Here is a 17544-nt window from a genome sequence, read left to right as displayed (position 1 = left end):
TTTATTTTGACTATTTTCTACATTGCAGAATAATAGTGAAGACATCAAAACTATGAAATAACACATATGGAATCATGTTGTAACCAAAAAAGTGTTAAACATATATTTTAGATTCTTCAAAGTAGCCACCCTTTGCCTTGACGACAGCTTTGCACACTTGGCATTCTCTCAACCAACTTCACCTGGAATGCTTTTCCAACAGTCTTGAAGGAGTTCCCACATATGCTGAGCACTTTTCCTTCACTCTGCGGTCCAACTCATCCCAAACCGTTGAGGTCGGGTGGTTGTGGAGGCCAGGTCATCTGATGCAGCACTCAATCACTCTCCTTCTTGGTCAAATAGCTCTTACACAGCTTGGTGGTGTGTTGGCTCATTGTCCTGTTGAAAACAAATGATAGTCCCACTAAGCGCAAACCAGATGGGATGGTGTATCATTGCAGAATGCTGTGGTAGCCATGCTGTTTTTTTGTATGTTTTTTTTTGTTGTTGTATTTTTCGCCCCTTTTTTCTCCCCAGTTTCGTGGTATCCAATTGGTAGTAGTTACAGTCTTGTCTCGTACGGACTCGGGAGAGGCGAAGGTCGAGAGCCATGGGTCCTCTGGAATACAACCCAACCAAGCCAAGCCGCACTGCTTCTTGACACAATGCCCATCCAACCCAGAAGCCAGCCGCACCAATGTGTCGGAGGAAACACCGTACACCTGGCGACCGTGTCAACGTGCACTGCGCCCGGCCGGCCACAGGAGTCGCTAGTGCGCGATGAGACAAGGATATCCCTCCCGGCCAAACCCTCCCTAACCCGGACGACGCTGGGCCAATTGTGCGCCACCCCATGGGCCTCCCGGTCACGGCCGACTGCAACAGAGCCTGGACTCAAACCCAGAATCTCTAGTGGCACAGCTAGCACTGCGATCCAGTGCCTTAGACCACTGCGCCACTCGAGAGACCGTAGCCATGCTGGTTAAGTGTGCCTTGAATTCTAAATATTTCACTGATAGTGTCACCATCAAAGCACACCCACACCACCACCTCCATGCTTCACGGTGGGAACCACACATGCGGGGATCATGCGTTCACCTACTCTGCATCTCAGAGACTTGGCGGGTGGAACCAAAAATCTCAATTTTGGAATCATTAGACAGAGTAGGACAGATTTCCACTGGTCTAATGTCCATTGCTTGGCCAAAACAAGTCTTCTTCTTATTGATGTCCTTTAGTAGTGGTTTCAATTCGACCATGAAGGCCTGATTCACGCAGTCTCATCTGAACAGTTGATGTTAACCTCTATGGGCTAGGTGGGACGCTTGCGTCCCACCTACTCAACAGCCAGTTGAATCCTGTGGCGCGCTATTCAAATCCTTAGATATGCTATTACTTCAATTTTTCAAAAATATGACTATTTTACACCATTTTAAAGATAAGACTCTCGTTAATCTAACCACACTGTCCGATTTCAAAAAGGCTTTACAACGAAAGCAAAACATTAGATTATGTCAGCAGAGTACTGAGCCAGAAATAATCAGACATCCATTTTTCAAGCTAGCATATAATGTCACATAAACCCAAACCACAGCTAAATGTAGCACTAACCTTTGATCTTCATCAGATGACAACCCTAGGACATTATGTTACACAATACATGCATGTTTTGTTCAATCAAGTTCATATTTATATCAAAAAACAGCTTTTTACATTAGCATGTGACTAGCATGTGACTAGCATTCCCACCGAACACTGCCGGTGAATTTACTAAATTACTCACGATAAACGTTCACAAAAAGCATAACAATTATTTTAAGAATTATAGATACAGAACTCCTCTATGCACTCGATATGTCCGATTTTAAAATAGCTTTTCGGTGAAAGCACATTTTGCAATATTCTCAGTAGATAGCCCGGCATCACAGGGCTAGCTATTTAGACACCCAGCAGGTTTAGCACTCATCAAAGTCAGATTTACTATAAGAAAAATGTTCTTACCTTTGTTGTCTTCGTCAGAATGCACTCCCAGGACTTCTACTTCAATAACAAATGTTGGTTTGGTCCAAAATAATCCATCGTTATATCCAAACAGCGGCGTTTTGTTCGTGCGTTCTAGACACTATCCTAAAGGCTAAATAAGGGTGACGAGCATGGCGCAATTCGTGACAAAAGAATTCTAAATATTCCATTACCGTGCTTCGAAGCATGTCAACCGCTGTTTAAAATACATTTTTTATGCCATTTTTCTCATAAAAAAGCGATAATATTCCGACCGGGAATCTGCGTTTAGATAAACAGACAAAGGAAAAGAAACCATTCGGTCGAAGCGGGCACGCGCCTAAGCCCATAGTACTCTGAGTGGCCACTTGCCAAAAGCGATAAAGTGTTTCAGCCAGAGCCTGCCTCGATATCGTTCAACGTTTTCCCGGGCTCTGAGACCCTATGGAAGACGTAGGAAGTGTCACGTTATTGCACAGATCCTGAGTCTTCAATAAAAAGAGCCAAGATGAAACACTACTTCTCAGACAGGCCACTTCCTGCTTGAAATCTTCTCAGGTTTTGGCCTGCCATAGGAGTTCTGTTATACTCACAGACACCATTCAAACAGTTTTAGAAACTTTAGGGGGTTTTCTATCCAAAGCCAATAATTATATGCATAATCTAGTAACTGGGCAGGAGTAGTAACCAGATTAAATCGGGTACGTTTTTTATCCAGCCGTGCAAATACTGCCCCCTATCCCCAACAGGTTAAGATGTGTCTGTTACTTGAACTGTGAAGCATTTATTCGGTCCTCATGAGAGCCAGTTTCATATCACTTGATGGTTTTTGCAACTGCACTTAAAGAAACATTTGAAGTTCTTGAAATGTTCCACATTGACTGACCTTCATGTCTTAAAGTAATGATGGGCTGTTGTTTCTCTTTGCTTATTTGAGCTGTTCTTGCCATAATATGGACTTGGTCTTTTACCAAATAGGGCTATCTTCTGTATACCACCCCTACCTTGTCACAACACAACTAATTGGCTCAAACGCATTAAGAAGGAAAGAAATTCCACAAATTAACTTTTAACAAGGCACACCTGTTAATTGAAATGCATTCCAGGTGAATACTTCATTAAGCTGGTTGAGAGAATGCCAAGTGTGTGCAAAGCTGTCATCAAGGCAAAGGGTGGCTACTTTGAAGAATCTCATATTTTAAATAAATTTTAATTTGTTGAACACTTTTTTGGTTACTACATGATTCCATATGTATTATTTCATAGTTTTGATGTCTTCACTATTATTCTACAATGTAGAAAATAGAAACAAATAAATACAAATCCTGGAATGAATAGGTGTGTTTTTTGACTGATACTGTATGCACAAAGTATTACCAACTGTTTCAGATGGGAAGCATGAGTGGTGTTTAACCTCTCTCTGAAGATGTTGAGGGGAGGGTGGTGTGAGTGAGAGGGGGGTGTGGCATGCCTGTGGCCCAGTGTCACATGACGGGTGAGGTGGGAGGGGCCGTGGGGTTCCTCGGTGACTGGACTGGCTCTCACTAGGGGGCTGCTCTTCAGCACGGGACAACACACACGGTGAGTTTGCGGTTCTGCCTCCCTCGTAGTGTGTACTGTGTGTGGTTTCCTTGTTCTCCCCTCTCTTTTTCTTTGCTTTTCTTTTTCTCCCTCCGTCTCTTCTAGTTTCCTGTTTGTCTGTGGTACAGTACTAGCTCTCTCTTTACTCTGCTGCCCAGGAGTTCCACTACTGTGTGTGAGTGTGCATGTTTATGTTAGTGTGTATTTGTTTGTCTTGATAGAAAGTTCCACTCAGATGTACTGAGGTATGGCTGTAGAGGGGAATAGGCTTTTTGTGAAGTTTATCTGTGTTGTACTGTAGAGGGGAATACGATTCTCTGTGTTGTACTGTAGAGGGGAATACGATTCTCATATGTTGTACTGTACTCCCGGAACCCGACACTGTTGCTGGTTCATCCTCTAGTTTTTCTCTGTTGTTCTGGGCTCTTGGGAGTTTAGGGGGCGTAGCGGGGGAGCACAGAGTGTGTGTGTGTGGGGGGGGGGTTCGGGGATAAGATTTCTGTGTGTCTCTCTAACATGGCGTCTGCAGCTCCAGGGCCAAGCCTTGTAATCAATCCTGGGAGGTGAGGAGGCTGTTTGCATAACCACAGCACTGCTTCTCTGCTGCTGCCATGTTTCATTAAGTTTCTCTGTTTCTGCTGAGCTCTGGTTAATTTCAGCTCTCTTTTCCCCTCGTTCCGTCTTTTCTCTAACTTTCCTCTAATGACGTGATCCACACATGGGGCTGTGTAGTGCTGGAAGGGACATTGATCCATGACATTGCTGTATTGCATACAGACCAGGTACAGAACACGGAGAGAGGCAGTGCAGAGCAGTACTGTACAGGGAGGGATTTCCACACGTGGAAACATGTGGAAAGAGGCAGATACTTTTAGTATAGGGTGTGAGACCCTGCTGGGAAGTAGTCTCCAGCCGCCCGTTCAAAGTGAAAAGTACTCCCTGTAGTTAAAATGATGGAGTGATGTGTCTGGAAAGTGGAGGTAGATGACTCTATTTTCGGTCTATCTCTTTCATCCCTCTCTCTTCTTTGATTGCATATTGCTGTTCTTATTGGCTGTCACAGTAAAAGCACAACTATGGCACTGCTCTGACAATGGCTTCCCACAACTTATGTTTTGTATAAACAGGTTTGACCCCAGCTATTTTACATAAGCATAGTTCACTGATATCAGGCAGTTAAAAATAAGCAGAATAACGGAAGCGCTCTTCACCTTTGAGTCAGTCGGATCTGATTTACAGACACACTAGTTCAAAGGAGCTCTGTTTTCTGGACAGTTAGGGGCTCTGGTGCATTGCAAGGTGAGAACAGACACCGTGGCTCTTCAACAGCTGCTGATGTGATGCCGGAAAGGTCGTCATTACCTGTGCGTGTGTGTGTGTGTGTGTGTGTGTGTGTGTGTGTTTGATTCCCAGAGGTATGGTTCTGTCTGTAGACAAACTACCTGCATCTGTTAAGTGGGTTAGTATCTACTTTGCTTACATATTATTTCTTCACTTCTCCTTGGTCATTCGTTTGCATACCATTATGACTGGTGGAGTATGGCATGTAGCCATGTAATGTATGTCCTTGTCTCCTGAAAGCGGTTTTAGTTCTGAAATGGTATGTATGAGATAATGAGGTCTGTGGTTTTAGTTCCAGTGAAGGACAGTGGGTCTAGGAAGGAAGAAGGGAAGGGGTGCAGACTGGTGTGTAGTTCATAGAGCTAGGACGATACGTCTAACATTACTGATACCGACCCAACCGACCATTTATCGAGGGCATTTTACTGCTATACGTAGCCTTTACTAGAGGAATGTGACGTTTTGAAATGAATTAAGTCTACAAATATGGGCCATTTCTAACCGGACAATTGATATCTACAACATTTTAGTCAGGCAGGTTACATTTGTGCAGGTTCGGGCTAAAGACACGTCTCAACTGAAAATATAAAGATTTTCATTTTGAAGTGGTATCTTTCACTTCCATTTGAAGCGGGCTTGCTAACTCCTATGGTCAAACATGATTGGCATGACAATGGCCATAGTAGTTAGCTATACAGCACAGACTGATCTGGGACCAGGCTAAGAGCTGGTGTCGCAGGAGGAATCTACAGTTGGTGTAAAAAGATCCTGCTCAAAATAATGAGGAAATGGTCCTGTGCATATTTTCACCAGACAATGCTGCATATCTGACCTGAAACTAAGTGCGTGAGCGTGCACATTCATGTGTGTGTGTGTGTGTGTGTGTGTGTGTGTGTGTGTGTGTGTGTGTGTGTGTGTGTGTGTGTGTGTGTGTGTGTACCTTTGTGTTTCTCTGTGTCGATGTGTGTTTATGTTACACAGGTAGATAATGTCCCTGTGGGCAGTTAGGGGTCCTTGCATTGTCTGTTTTCTGTCAGAAACAGTGACAGGTCAGATAAAGAGAGACAGATAACAGCACTGCAGCATGACTGAATTAACCCCTCAACCCCTCTGTCTGTCTAACATCACTCTGAAACACACTGACCCCATCACTGGAAGTCTATGGTAGGTATGGGGTGCCGTTTGTAAAGTTAAATGTTTGGATGTAGGTTTTATAAGGTCGATGCACATTGTTACAATCTGAAGACGATTACACCTTAAAAATGTTGGAGTGTTAGAACATGCTCTCTTTGTCGTTTTATGTCTTTATTGTCCATACATTTTTAAATGAGTGTCTGATATTGTGTCATGTATTGGGCATATAGATGTGTTCGGTAAACAACTCTACACACACAACACATATCCCCAGCATCAGGTGACAACATCTGCTTTCACAGCCCTGCGGGGTCGTAGGCCACATTCTCAGGAGACCAGAAATGGAGAGGACCCTGGGAAACGGGTTTGGCTACACAAACACACCCACATAGAAGCACAACACTTCCCCGGTTCATTTTGGGGCTTCTCTTTGGGTCTGGCTAGGGGGTATTTGTACCATAATGCAGAGTAATGCCTGGTCTTACTGGCTGGCCTCCGTACTGCTGTGTCAGCCCCTGTCATATGACGGTGACTCATCATGTGTGCACTGTACCTGACAATGGCTTCTGTGTCCCAGGATCTGATGGCTCATCTGCAGTGTTGATGATGCCAGGCTTTCTTTTGTTCTTCACATGCATTGTCATCTGTTCCCCTCTTTCCTCCCTGGTTCTTGACCGGAGAAATTCATAGGAAGAATGAAACCAGGACTCGGTCACAACTAGTTGGACTTTCGACTGTTAGAGGAAGTCTGTTTTCTGATTTCTTGATTAATAATAGTTTGGAGTAGGGTACTCAATTTGCTTTAGAAAGGAGCTTATGGACAAAATGTCATTGTAAACATGTAGACTGAAGAGATGGCTACTCACTCTGGCTGTTAATAAAGCTATAGACGACAGGTGGAACTATCTTCTGCCTTCTTTATGGATCCCTCTTTCTTTCTCTTGTTCTCTCTCTCATGAGTCTCGGAATGTGGAGAAAAAGCAACAGATGTTTCTAGAGTACACTCATAAAAAGGTTTGTGACCAGCACAGTGAGGTTGGAAGTGTCCTGGTTGTCGTGCTTATGAATGAGCCCCATTGACATGTTTGACACGGTTCTCAGCAGGCCAGCTGTGTATACTTGTATGACCCCCCCCCCCATGTCATATCAGTTAGGGGAGGAATGATGTCATAAACATATACACGAAACATGTAAGGCAACACTTCATTTGCATAGTCCCAAATAGATGGTTGATAGATGTTCAGTTGATGTTCAACTAACCGCAGCCCTAACCTTTTGATTAACATCATCTGACCAATGGTGAACAAATCACATTGGGTTGGAAAACTGAAATAATTAGTGTTTGCACTAATTGGACAAGTTTAGGTAATGTAGTTGTTCCCTGTTTTAAAAAATGTTCTCCCTCCTGACACACAATGTGCAGTAGATGCAGGGCTAGAGATTATAGACAGTGTAGGACAGGTGTCAAACATCTGGATCTGGCCTGCGGGGGGGGGTTTGAGGAAAAAATAACCAACTTTTTGGGAATATTTTAGGGCCTGTTTGTAGTTAGCTGGCTGGTAAGTGGGAATGCCCCAAGCTATGCATGGAGAGAATAAATCAGATCTATTCAGTTCCCTTTCTGCTCTTCTCCTGTCTATTCCTCTCCCCTCTCTGGTATTGGGAATTCTGTCTTTATTTACAGAGCAAAGCAACTGCATACTCGGCAATGACAGAAAAAAAAAACATTCTTTATGGGCCATAATTGAAAACAGGAGCACAACAATTCCAGTAAATCTGGGAAAGTATTTTTATTTTTTTGTGGGAATTCTAAAAGTATTTTTCTGTGGATTCTTACGAAATGCATGTTTCATGCCAATTTCATCTTGAAATGAAGGAAATCTGAACCTAATTTTAGGTTGACACACCCTTTCACAGCAACAACCTGGTTGAAGAGTTTCAAGGGATAGGAGAGCCCAATGGAATTGGAATCTGGGGATGATTTGATGCTCCATAAATGGAGAAGACACATTTCAGTTGAATGAATTCAGTTGTACAACTGACTAGGTATCCCCCTTTCCCTTTCCATGACAAATGATGAGGGCCAGGTTGGGAAATTAGCCATGATATCAGGGTTAACACCACTCTTACAATGAGTGTCACCTAAATAAAGGCATCCTAATTACATGTCCTCCTCTCTTTGCAGTGCCATGGGATCTTTAATAACCACAGTGAGTCAGGCCATCTGTTTAACATTGTTTATTTAAAATGTAACCTTTATTTAACTAGGCAAGTCAGTTAAGAACAAATTCTTATTTACAATGACGGCCTACACCGGCCAAACCCGGACGACGCTGAGCCAATTGTGCGCCGCCTTATGGGATTCCCAATCACGGCCGGTTGTGATACAGCCTGGATTCGAACCAGGGTGTCTGTAGTATTGCCTCTAGCACTGAGATGCAGTGCCTTAGACCGCTGCGCCACTCGGGGAAAGACTGCCATCCGAAAGACTGCACATCCCATTCAAAAGACAGATATCCAGTAAATGTATGTAGCCTATGTAATGTAATGTAATCCACTCAATTCCAGGAAATGATCATTAGAGGGATCCATCCATGACAACATATTGCCTACATAGTGAACCTTATGGTCCCACTGATTGCTGACTGTTACTATTCAACTGACATCTGTTCTACTTAAACATTGATTACTCTCCCTGCGAATACCCTGTTTATAATGCGTTACAATCACATAAAGCTTCATGTGCCATGCATAATGCTTTATAACATAACAGAGTGTTCATAACCATTTTATAATTAGAAAGGTAGAGATAATCCATGAAAGTTCCAGAAACAGGTTCATCTTCACTTGGACTCATATCTACAATCTGCTTGGCTGACAGTTTGTCTTATTAGGTTTTGTTTTATCCTGAAGGTGGTTTGTTGTCAGCTAGCAAACACAGTGATAATGTCGAGGTTGTTCACATTCTGGGAAACCGACTGGAACCATACTCAATGGATGACATGTTTTTAAAGATGAGACACACACGACCCTCATCCATTCCTCTGCTTTTCTTGTCTGGTTAACCTTCTCTCCCTGTCCCCGTGAGATAATGTTCTGCTAATGTCTCCCAGCTGTTTAGGTTAAATGGCCAACCAGACGTTCTGACTAATGAAGGGGTCAAGGGTCATTTCAGATTTATAGGGTCATTTTCCAAAAAGCACTCAGACACCTATGTTTCGGCGCTGCACAGCGCAGGCCAAGGCATCCCTGAATATGAAATACTACATCCAATCAGTTCCATGTTATGCACTTTGGCAAGACATATTGGCTGACATACTGTAGAGCCCTCAAACTCAACTCTGGACCTCGAAGCCAGTTCCACTGCCTTTTTTTCATTGTTCCCCTCTAACCAGGGACTGATTTAGACCTGGGACACCAGGTATGTGCAGTTAACTATCAGGTAGAACAGAAAATCAGCAGGCCCCGTACGTCGTAGGGTAAGAGTTGAATACCCCTGCTGTTCGAGTTTTTAGAGTTAGTTTACTTAATTTCCAGGTCTCCTTGAAGAGGGGTTTTAATCTCCAGGGATTTGATTGTGGTTAAACAAAGGCTACATTTACTTCACAAAGTTGCACAACGTCTTAGCAGTGCAGTCAGACAAAGGTTGTCTGGTCCTCTTGTATGTGCTGTTGGTTGGTAGTGTACCTAGTGTCATCTGGTTCATGAGCTGTCAATGTACAAAGCTAGGGTTGTTACAATGCTTTGAATTGTGATACTGGTATCATCTCAGCCCTAATCCCTGCATCGTTCCTATAGAGTGTCACCCTCTAAACCCTCGAAACTAAACGTTTCTTAACAACCAGGAATGGGAGATTAGTGTGTGTTTCTATTTACTTCTTCTTAAACAGGCCCAAACACAGCCAAGACGTACCAGAGCTCTCTGGCTCCCTGTAGAGGCAACAGACAGGTACATGTATGGCCCATTCTCCCAAAGGGGTGCTGCAGTGTCCCCTGAAGAGGGAAGGAAAAAGAGACAAGCTGTGACTCTTATTTAACGAAGAGAGGCTCGAGACTCTGTCGCCTTGTTAACCATGATCTTTCACTCCTCACCTTGCAGAGCCTGTTGTAACACTCATCATAGCAGTTCTGTACCATGGTCAGATAGAGTTATGCCCCATCCTCTCCAAAGGGGTTCTGCGGTGTCCCCTGATGGGAAGGGAAAGGGCTTTGCAGTGACTCTATTTGGGATGGACACTGCGTCGTCTTGTCTCTGGATCCATGGAGATGAGCCATTGCACCTAACCTCACCCAATGAGTCTTTTACATCAGTCGGAGCCTTTTGTAAGTAACTCTGTTTACAGTACGTGACTGGCATATGAGGTTAGCTGGACATACAATACCAGTCAAAAGTTTGGACACACCTACTCATTCAAGGGTTTTTCTTTATTTGACTATTTTCTGCATTGTAGAATAATAGTGAAGACATCAAAACTATGAAATAACAAATAACACATTCATGTAGTAACCAAAAAAGTGTTAAACAAATATTTTATATTTGAGGTTCTTCAAAGTAGCCACCCTTTGCCTTGATAAAAGCTTTGCACACTCTTGGCATTCTCTCAAACAGCTTCGTGAGGTAGTCACCTGGAATGCATTTCAATTAACAGGTGTGCCTTAATTTGTGGAATTTCTTTCCTTAATGCGTTTGAGCTAGTCAGTAGTGTCGTGACAAGGTAGGGGTGGTATACAGAAGATAGCCCTATTTGGTAAAAGACCAAGTCCATATTATGGCAAGAACAGCTCAAATAAGCAAAGAGAAGCGACAGTCCATCATTACGTTGACATGAAGGTCAGTCTATCGGGAAAATGTCAAGAACTTTGAACGTGCGGTTGCAAAAACCATCAGGCACTATGATGAAACTGTCTCTCATAAGGACCACCACAGGAAAGGAAGACCCAGAGTTACCTATTCTACAGAGGATAAGTTCATTGGAGTTACCAGCCTCAGAAATTGCAGTCCAAATAAATGCTTCACAGAGTTCAAGTAACAGACATATCTCAACATCAACTGTTCAGAGGAGACGGTGTGAATCAGGCCTTCATGGTCGAATTGCTGCAAAGAAACCACTACTAAAGGACACCAATAATGAGAGACATGCTTGGGCCAAGAAACACGAGCAATAGACATTAGACCAGTGGAAATCTGTCCTTTGGTCTGAGTCCAAATTTTATATTTTTGGTTCCAACCGCCGTGTCTTTGTGAGACGCAGAGTAGCTATCCCATCTGGTTTGCGCTTTGTGGGACTATCATTTGTTTTTCAACAGGACAATGACCCAACACACCTCCAGGCTGTGTAAGGACTATTTGACAAAGAAGGGGAATGATGGAGTCCTGCATCAGATGACCTGGCCTCCACAATCACCCGACCTCAACCCAATTGACATGGTTTGGGATGGGTTGGACCGCAGAGTGAAGAAAAAGCAGCCAACAAGTGCTCAGCATATATGGGAACTCCTTCAAGACTGTTGGAAAAGCATTCCAGGTGAAGAATTGGTTCCTGGTTGAGAGTGCCCAGAGTGCACAAAGCTGTCATCAAGGTGGCTTGAAGAATCTGAAATATATTTTGATTTGTTAAACACTTTTTTGGTTAATACATGATTCCGTATGTGGTATTTCATAGTTTTGATGTCTTCACTATTATTCTACAATGTAGAATATAGTAAAAATAAAGAAAATCCCTTGAATGAGTAGGTGTATCCAAACTTTGGACTGGTACTGTAGGTAGCCTGGTCTGTTTGTGCTTCAGCCAACTCCTCAGTCATCCTTTCTTCTACTGTATGCCATGACAACACACATGACAGAAGAGTTGGCTGAAGCACAAACATTCTGGTCACCAGATCTATCTATGGCCAACCACCCTCATATGCCAGTCAAGAACTGTAAGCGCAGGGTAGAGCCAGGTATTGGAAGTTAGAATAGTGACATGTTGATCAGTATTACTCTGTACCTGTTGCAGTGGAAACTACTAGAGGAGAGGGTCCTGCATAACTGTTGACTGGTGTCTGGACCAGGATGGGGAAGTGGTGTGGAGGCCAGCTAGAGCTAGTTCCCTATAGGCTAGGTGTGTCTCTAACTCTGCCCGTTTCTATAGAAACATTTTACTTTGACATCATACTCAATTCACAAGACTTTTCTTTTGAAAACGGACTGGTATCAAGTGTTATCAGGGAACAAGATATACTAGCCTATTCTCTTCCTACCAGAACCTAGTGTAGTAGTCTTTACAGTGAACTCTGGGATTTTCCTGGGTTTCTCTCTTCAGTGTTGTTGTTATCGGAGTTGTAACTAGCTGGAGGGAGGAGGGATGGAATCCTGATGGCTGTAAAATTCTTGGCAGCCTGCCCTGGGGGCTCCAAGAGAGGAGCTGACTGTCCTCCTTGAAGTGTGTGTGTGTTTGTCAGTCATCCTTAATAGCACTCTTGATTCCAGAGTTGTGAGTAGGTCAGGTTACAGCCCAGTGATTTCTCTCTTTTTCACTCTCTCATCAGCAGGACACACCATATTAAACAATATGCCTGGTGATCAGGCACCACCCAGCATACATAGTTAACTTGAGTTAGAATCTGCAGAGGGGTCCTCCTGTAACTCAGGAAAATATACAGAATATTATTCTATGAATGTATACGAGTCCTGCGGTGGTCAGACAAACATGTACTGTGTATCTAACCCTCAGTAGAGACTGTTTACTTCAATATGACTGTTGAGTAAGTGTGTGACTGCAGAAGGCTCTGGGTGGTGCTGAAACACGATTGGTTCAGTACTGCGGAAGGCCCCGGGTGGTGCTGAAACACGATTGGTTCAGTACTGTAGAAGGCTCTGGGTGGTGCTGAAACATGGTTGGTTCAGTAATAACAGGTAGTGATATGGGGGGGGGGGGGCTTTCTTTACATTTCCTTAGTTTATGGTCCGCTAGTCTACACCTCGTCAACTTTTACACTGTCTCCCCAGCTCCAACACACACACACACACACACACACACACACACACACACACACACACACACACACACACACCACAGGTAGTTGTCCTGGTGTGCTCAGCTGTCTGTTAGTATTAGCAGGGCTTTGGCCCATGTTAGGTCCTAATGTATGGATATTTGTTCAGACTAGTGTGTGGTCTCTAGCCCAGGTCTAGCTAGGTTATTATGTCTATCTAGTAACTAGCTCCTCACATCCTTCCAACTCCTTCACTTGTTTCTGATGACACAGCAATATGGTTCTGATATTCTTATGTTATACTCACTGTATATGTTTAGTGTAAGTTGGTTACTTGAATGTATAAGGTTTTTGTTATCTTGCTACTTTAAATTATTTTCTCTATTTCACAGTAGGAAGCTCATGTGATGTGTCCAGTATGTTTCAAAGATACATGATCACACGAGAGTAAATAAATGGTTTATCCACTTGTACTGACATGTATTTCTCTCTCCCTCTCTCCTCAGGGTCAGAGGTCACTACCAGCTACAGCAGTAGAGCCATGTCTGAGGTGGCCGTGCCCGAGATGATGCCACCCCCAGCGGTGCCCGCAGCGTGCCAGGCGGAGAAGCCTGTGCCAGGTCCTGGCATGGGGGACTTCAGCTATGTGGGCATCGATGCCATCCTGGAACAGATGCGGAGGAAAGCCATGAAACAGGGCTTCGAACTCAACATCATGGTAGTGGGTGAGTTAACATGAAGGGAGAGAACATACCCACACAAACAGATCAAATTCAATCAATCACATTTATTTTATAAAGCCCTTTTTACGTCAGCTGTGCTTTACAAATACCCAGCCTAAAACCCCAACGAGCGAGCAATGCAAATGCCATACACACACACACACACACACACACACACACACACACACACACACACAATCAGCACAACATCATGGTAGTGGGTGAGTTAACATGGTGAGAGACGAATGCATGTGTACTGTATATGATCATAGGTTTACATCAAATGAGCTCAACATCCTGGTCTGCTGTTATCCAGCCTGAAGAAACACATGCCAGAAGGTTGTGGTGTGTGATAGGGACCAGGTTGTGGTTACGGTGAGAGGCTGTTATCCAGCCTGAAGAAACACATGCCAGAAGGTTGTGGTGTGTGATAGGGACCAGGTTGTGGTTACGGTGAGAGGCTGTTATCCAGCCTGAAGAAACACATGCCAGAAGGTTGTGGTGTGTGATAGGGACCAGGTTGTGGTTACGGTGAGAGGCTGTTATCCAGCCTGAAGAAACACATGCCAGAAGGTTGTGGTGTGTGATAGGGACCAGGTTGTGTTTACAGTGAGAGGCTGTTATCCAGCCTGAAGAAACACATGCCAGAAGGTTGTCGTGTGTGATAGGGACCAGGTTGTGTTTACAGTGAGAGGCTGAGTTACTGTTATCCTCTCCTGTGTTATTCAAGGAGGATATATCTCTAATTTAACCAGAGGATCTCTCTAATTAAGAAACACACACACACACACACACACACACACAGCCTTTTGACCCTCCCACCATACTGACTCTCCCTCATCAGTGTGTGATGGCTCCTTTTTAAAACGGTCGATTTTTAAAACACACACGCCTTCCTTCTCCAGACCAGCCCCTATAAAACCCCTTTGCCATGCTGTCTCCACACCACGTCTCCATTTGATGATGTCGCGACTGTCAGTCTGCTCTGTGGGTTCTTTCCGTGGATAAAACGGCTCACTTAGACTACAGCCTACAGGGATACTTCAAGGAAGGAGGATGCAGACTCATCCATGAAAAAGAAAATCCAAAACGACCACCTAGTCTCCTGCAGTGTATATGTGCACTCGGGTGTAATTTGTGAGAACAGCTGTAGGGAAGGAGACAGAATACAGGATGTTAGGTTAATGTTTTAATTTCTCTGCTACAGACTGCTCTGGTATATAATAAGTGTACTGAACAAAAATATAAATTCAACAATTTCAATTATTTTACTGAGTTACAGTTCATATAAGGATATCAGTCAATTGAAATAAATTCATTAGGCCCTAATCTATGGATTTCACGGCTGGGCAGGGGCACAGCCATAGACATTCCTGCAGTCAGCATGCCAATTGCACGCTCCCCTCAACTTGAGACATCTGTGGCATTGTGTTGTGTGACAAAACTGCACATTTTATAGTGGCCTTTTGTTCTCCCCAGCACAAGGTGCACCTGTGTAATGATCATGCTTTTTAATCAGCTTCTTGATATGCCACACCTTTCAGGTGGATGGATTATCTTGGTAAAGGAGAAATCCTCACTAACAGGGATGTAAACAAATTTGTGCACAAAATTTGAGAGAAATAAGCTTTTTTTGTGCAAATGGAATTTTTTTATTTTTGTTCAGTGTGTATTATACAGAGGATATATAGAAAGGATGAAGAGTTGGAATGAAAAGTACACTACACTCCTCTCACATCAATCATGCCTCATAGGAATCCCCCATACTGAATAGTGCTGTGTCCTACATGGAACTGTCTCATAAGAATCCCCCATACTGAATAGTGGTGTGTCCTACATGGAACTGTCTCCTAAGAATCCCCCATACTGTATAGTGGTGTGTCCTACATGGAACTGTCTCATAAGAATCCCCCATACTGTATAGTGGTGTGTCCTACATGGAACTGTCTCCTAAGAATCCCCCATACTGTATAGTGGTGTGTCCTACATGGAACTGTCTCATAAGAATCCCTCATACTGTATAGTGGTGTGTCCTACATGGAACTGTCTCATAAGAATCCCCCATACTGAATAGTGGTGTGTCCTACATGGAACTGCATTTTGAATCCTCTTTAGAAAGGTCAGTATACAGTAGTTCCGCTGAGTGGGACACATCTACATGTTCTTCAGCCTACTTTTCTGTACTGCACTGGAAGTGGGTGAGAGGGTGTGTGGGTAGGGTAATGAGGGGGTTGAGGGGTGAGGCAGGGCCCATGGTTAGTGTCTGTTCTCTCTCTCTCTGTGATGTGGAGTATGCCGACAAATCTGCATTCCTTTCACATTCCCCTGTGGTTGGCCCTGGTGTCCTGGATACAGAGCTCGGCAACCTGCCACCCATTCAGGGTGGTGTGTGTGTGTGTGTGTGTGTGTGTGTGTTCAAAAGTTTGGGGTCACTTAGAAATGTCCTTGTTGTTGAAAGAAAAGCAACAACAAAAATGTCCATTAAAATAACAAACTGATCAGAAATAGTGTAGACATTGTTAATGTTGTAAACGACTATTGAAGCTGGAAACTGCTGATTTTTTTTAATGGAATATCTACATAGGCGTACGGAGGCCCATTATCAGCAACCATCACTCCTGTGTTCCAATGGCACGTTGTTAGCTAATCCAAGTTTATCATTTTAAAAGGCTAATTGATCATTAGAAAACCCTTTTGCAATTATGTTAGCACAGCTGAAAACTGTTGTTCTGATTAATAAAGCAGTAAAACTGGCCTTCTTTAGACTAGTTGAGTATCTGGAGCTTCAGCATTTGTGTGTTCGATTACAGGCTCAAAATTACCAGAAACAAAGGACTTTCTTCTGAAACTCGTCAGTCTATTCTTGTTCTGAGAAATGAAGGCTATTCCATGCGAGAAATTGCCAAGAAACTGAAGATCTCGTACATCGCTGTGTACTACTCCCTTCACAGAACAGCGCAAACTGGCTCTAACCAGAATAGAAAGAGGAGTGGGAGGCCCCGGTGCATAACTGAGCAAGAGGACAAGTGCATTAGAGTGTCTAGTTTGAGAAACAGATGCCTCACAAGTCCTCAACTGGCAGCTTCATTAAATAGTACCTGCAAAACACCAGTTTCAACGTCAACAGTGAAGAGGCAACTCCAGGATGCTGACCTTCTAGGCAGAATTGCAAAGAAAAAGCCATATCTCAGACTGGCCAATAAAAAATAAATATTAAGATATGCAAAAGAACAGACACTGGACAGAGGGAGATTGGAAAAAGGTGTTATGGACAGACAAATCCGAGTTTGAGGTTTTCGGATCACAAAAGAACATTCGTGAGAGGAGGGAAAAATGAAAAGATGCTGGAGGAGTGCTAAATGCCACCTGTCAAGCATGGTGGAGGCAATGTGATGGTCTGGGGGTGCTTTGGTTGTGCTAAAGTGGGAGATTTGTACAGGCTAAAAGGGATCTTGAAGAAGGAAGGCTATCACTCCATTTTGCAATGCCATGCCATACCCTGTGGACGGTGCTTAATTGGAGCCAACTTCCTCCTACAACAGGACAATGACCCAAAGCACAACTCCAAACTATTCAAGAACTATTTAAGGAAGAAGCAGTCCGCTTGTATTCAGTCTATAATGGAGTGGCCAGCACAGTCACCGGATCTCAACCCTATTGAGCTGTTGTGGGAGCAGCTTGACCGTATGGTATGTAGAAGTGCCCATCAAGCCAATCCAACTTCTGGGAGATGCTTCAGGAAGCATGGGGTGAAATCTCTTCAGATTACATCAACACATTTACAACTAGAATGCCAAAGGTCTGCAAG

At 43.6% G+C, this 17544-nt stretch overlaps 1 protein-coding gene across 6 annotated transcripts in view; it reads left to right on the top strand.

Annotated features, from left to right (window-relative positions):
- Positions 1-17544, top strand: part of septin9b (septin-9) — a 125270-nt gene that overhangs the window by 89272 nt on the left and 18454 nt on the right. For 5 of the 6 annotated variants that reach the window (XM_045719945.1, XM_045719948.1, XM_045719947.1 and 2 more), the window contains one exon: positions 13521-13739. In XM_045719945.1, coding sequence (XP_045575901.1) covers positions 13521-13739 — 219 coding nt within the window. Of the gene's footprint in view, positions 1-3480; positions 3562-13520; positions 13740-17544 lie in introns of those variants that run through there. The other variant, XM_014202872.2, reaches the window with a different exon arrangement.

The sequence above is a fragment of the Salmo salar genome, chromosome ssa06 (genome assembly GCF_905237065.1).
Source record: "Salmo salar chromosome ssa06, Ssal_v3.1, whole genome shotgun sequence".
Classification (NCBI taxonomy): Eukaryota; Metazoa; Chordata; class Actinopteri; order Salmoniformes; family Salmonidae; genus Salmo; species Salmo salar.
Note: the sequence above shows the minus strand (reverse complement) of the source record. Positions and strands in the feature narration are given on the sequence as shown.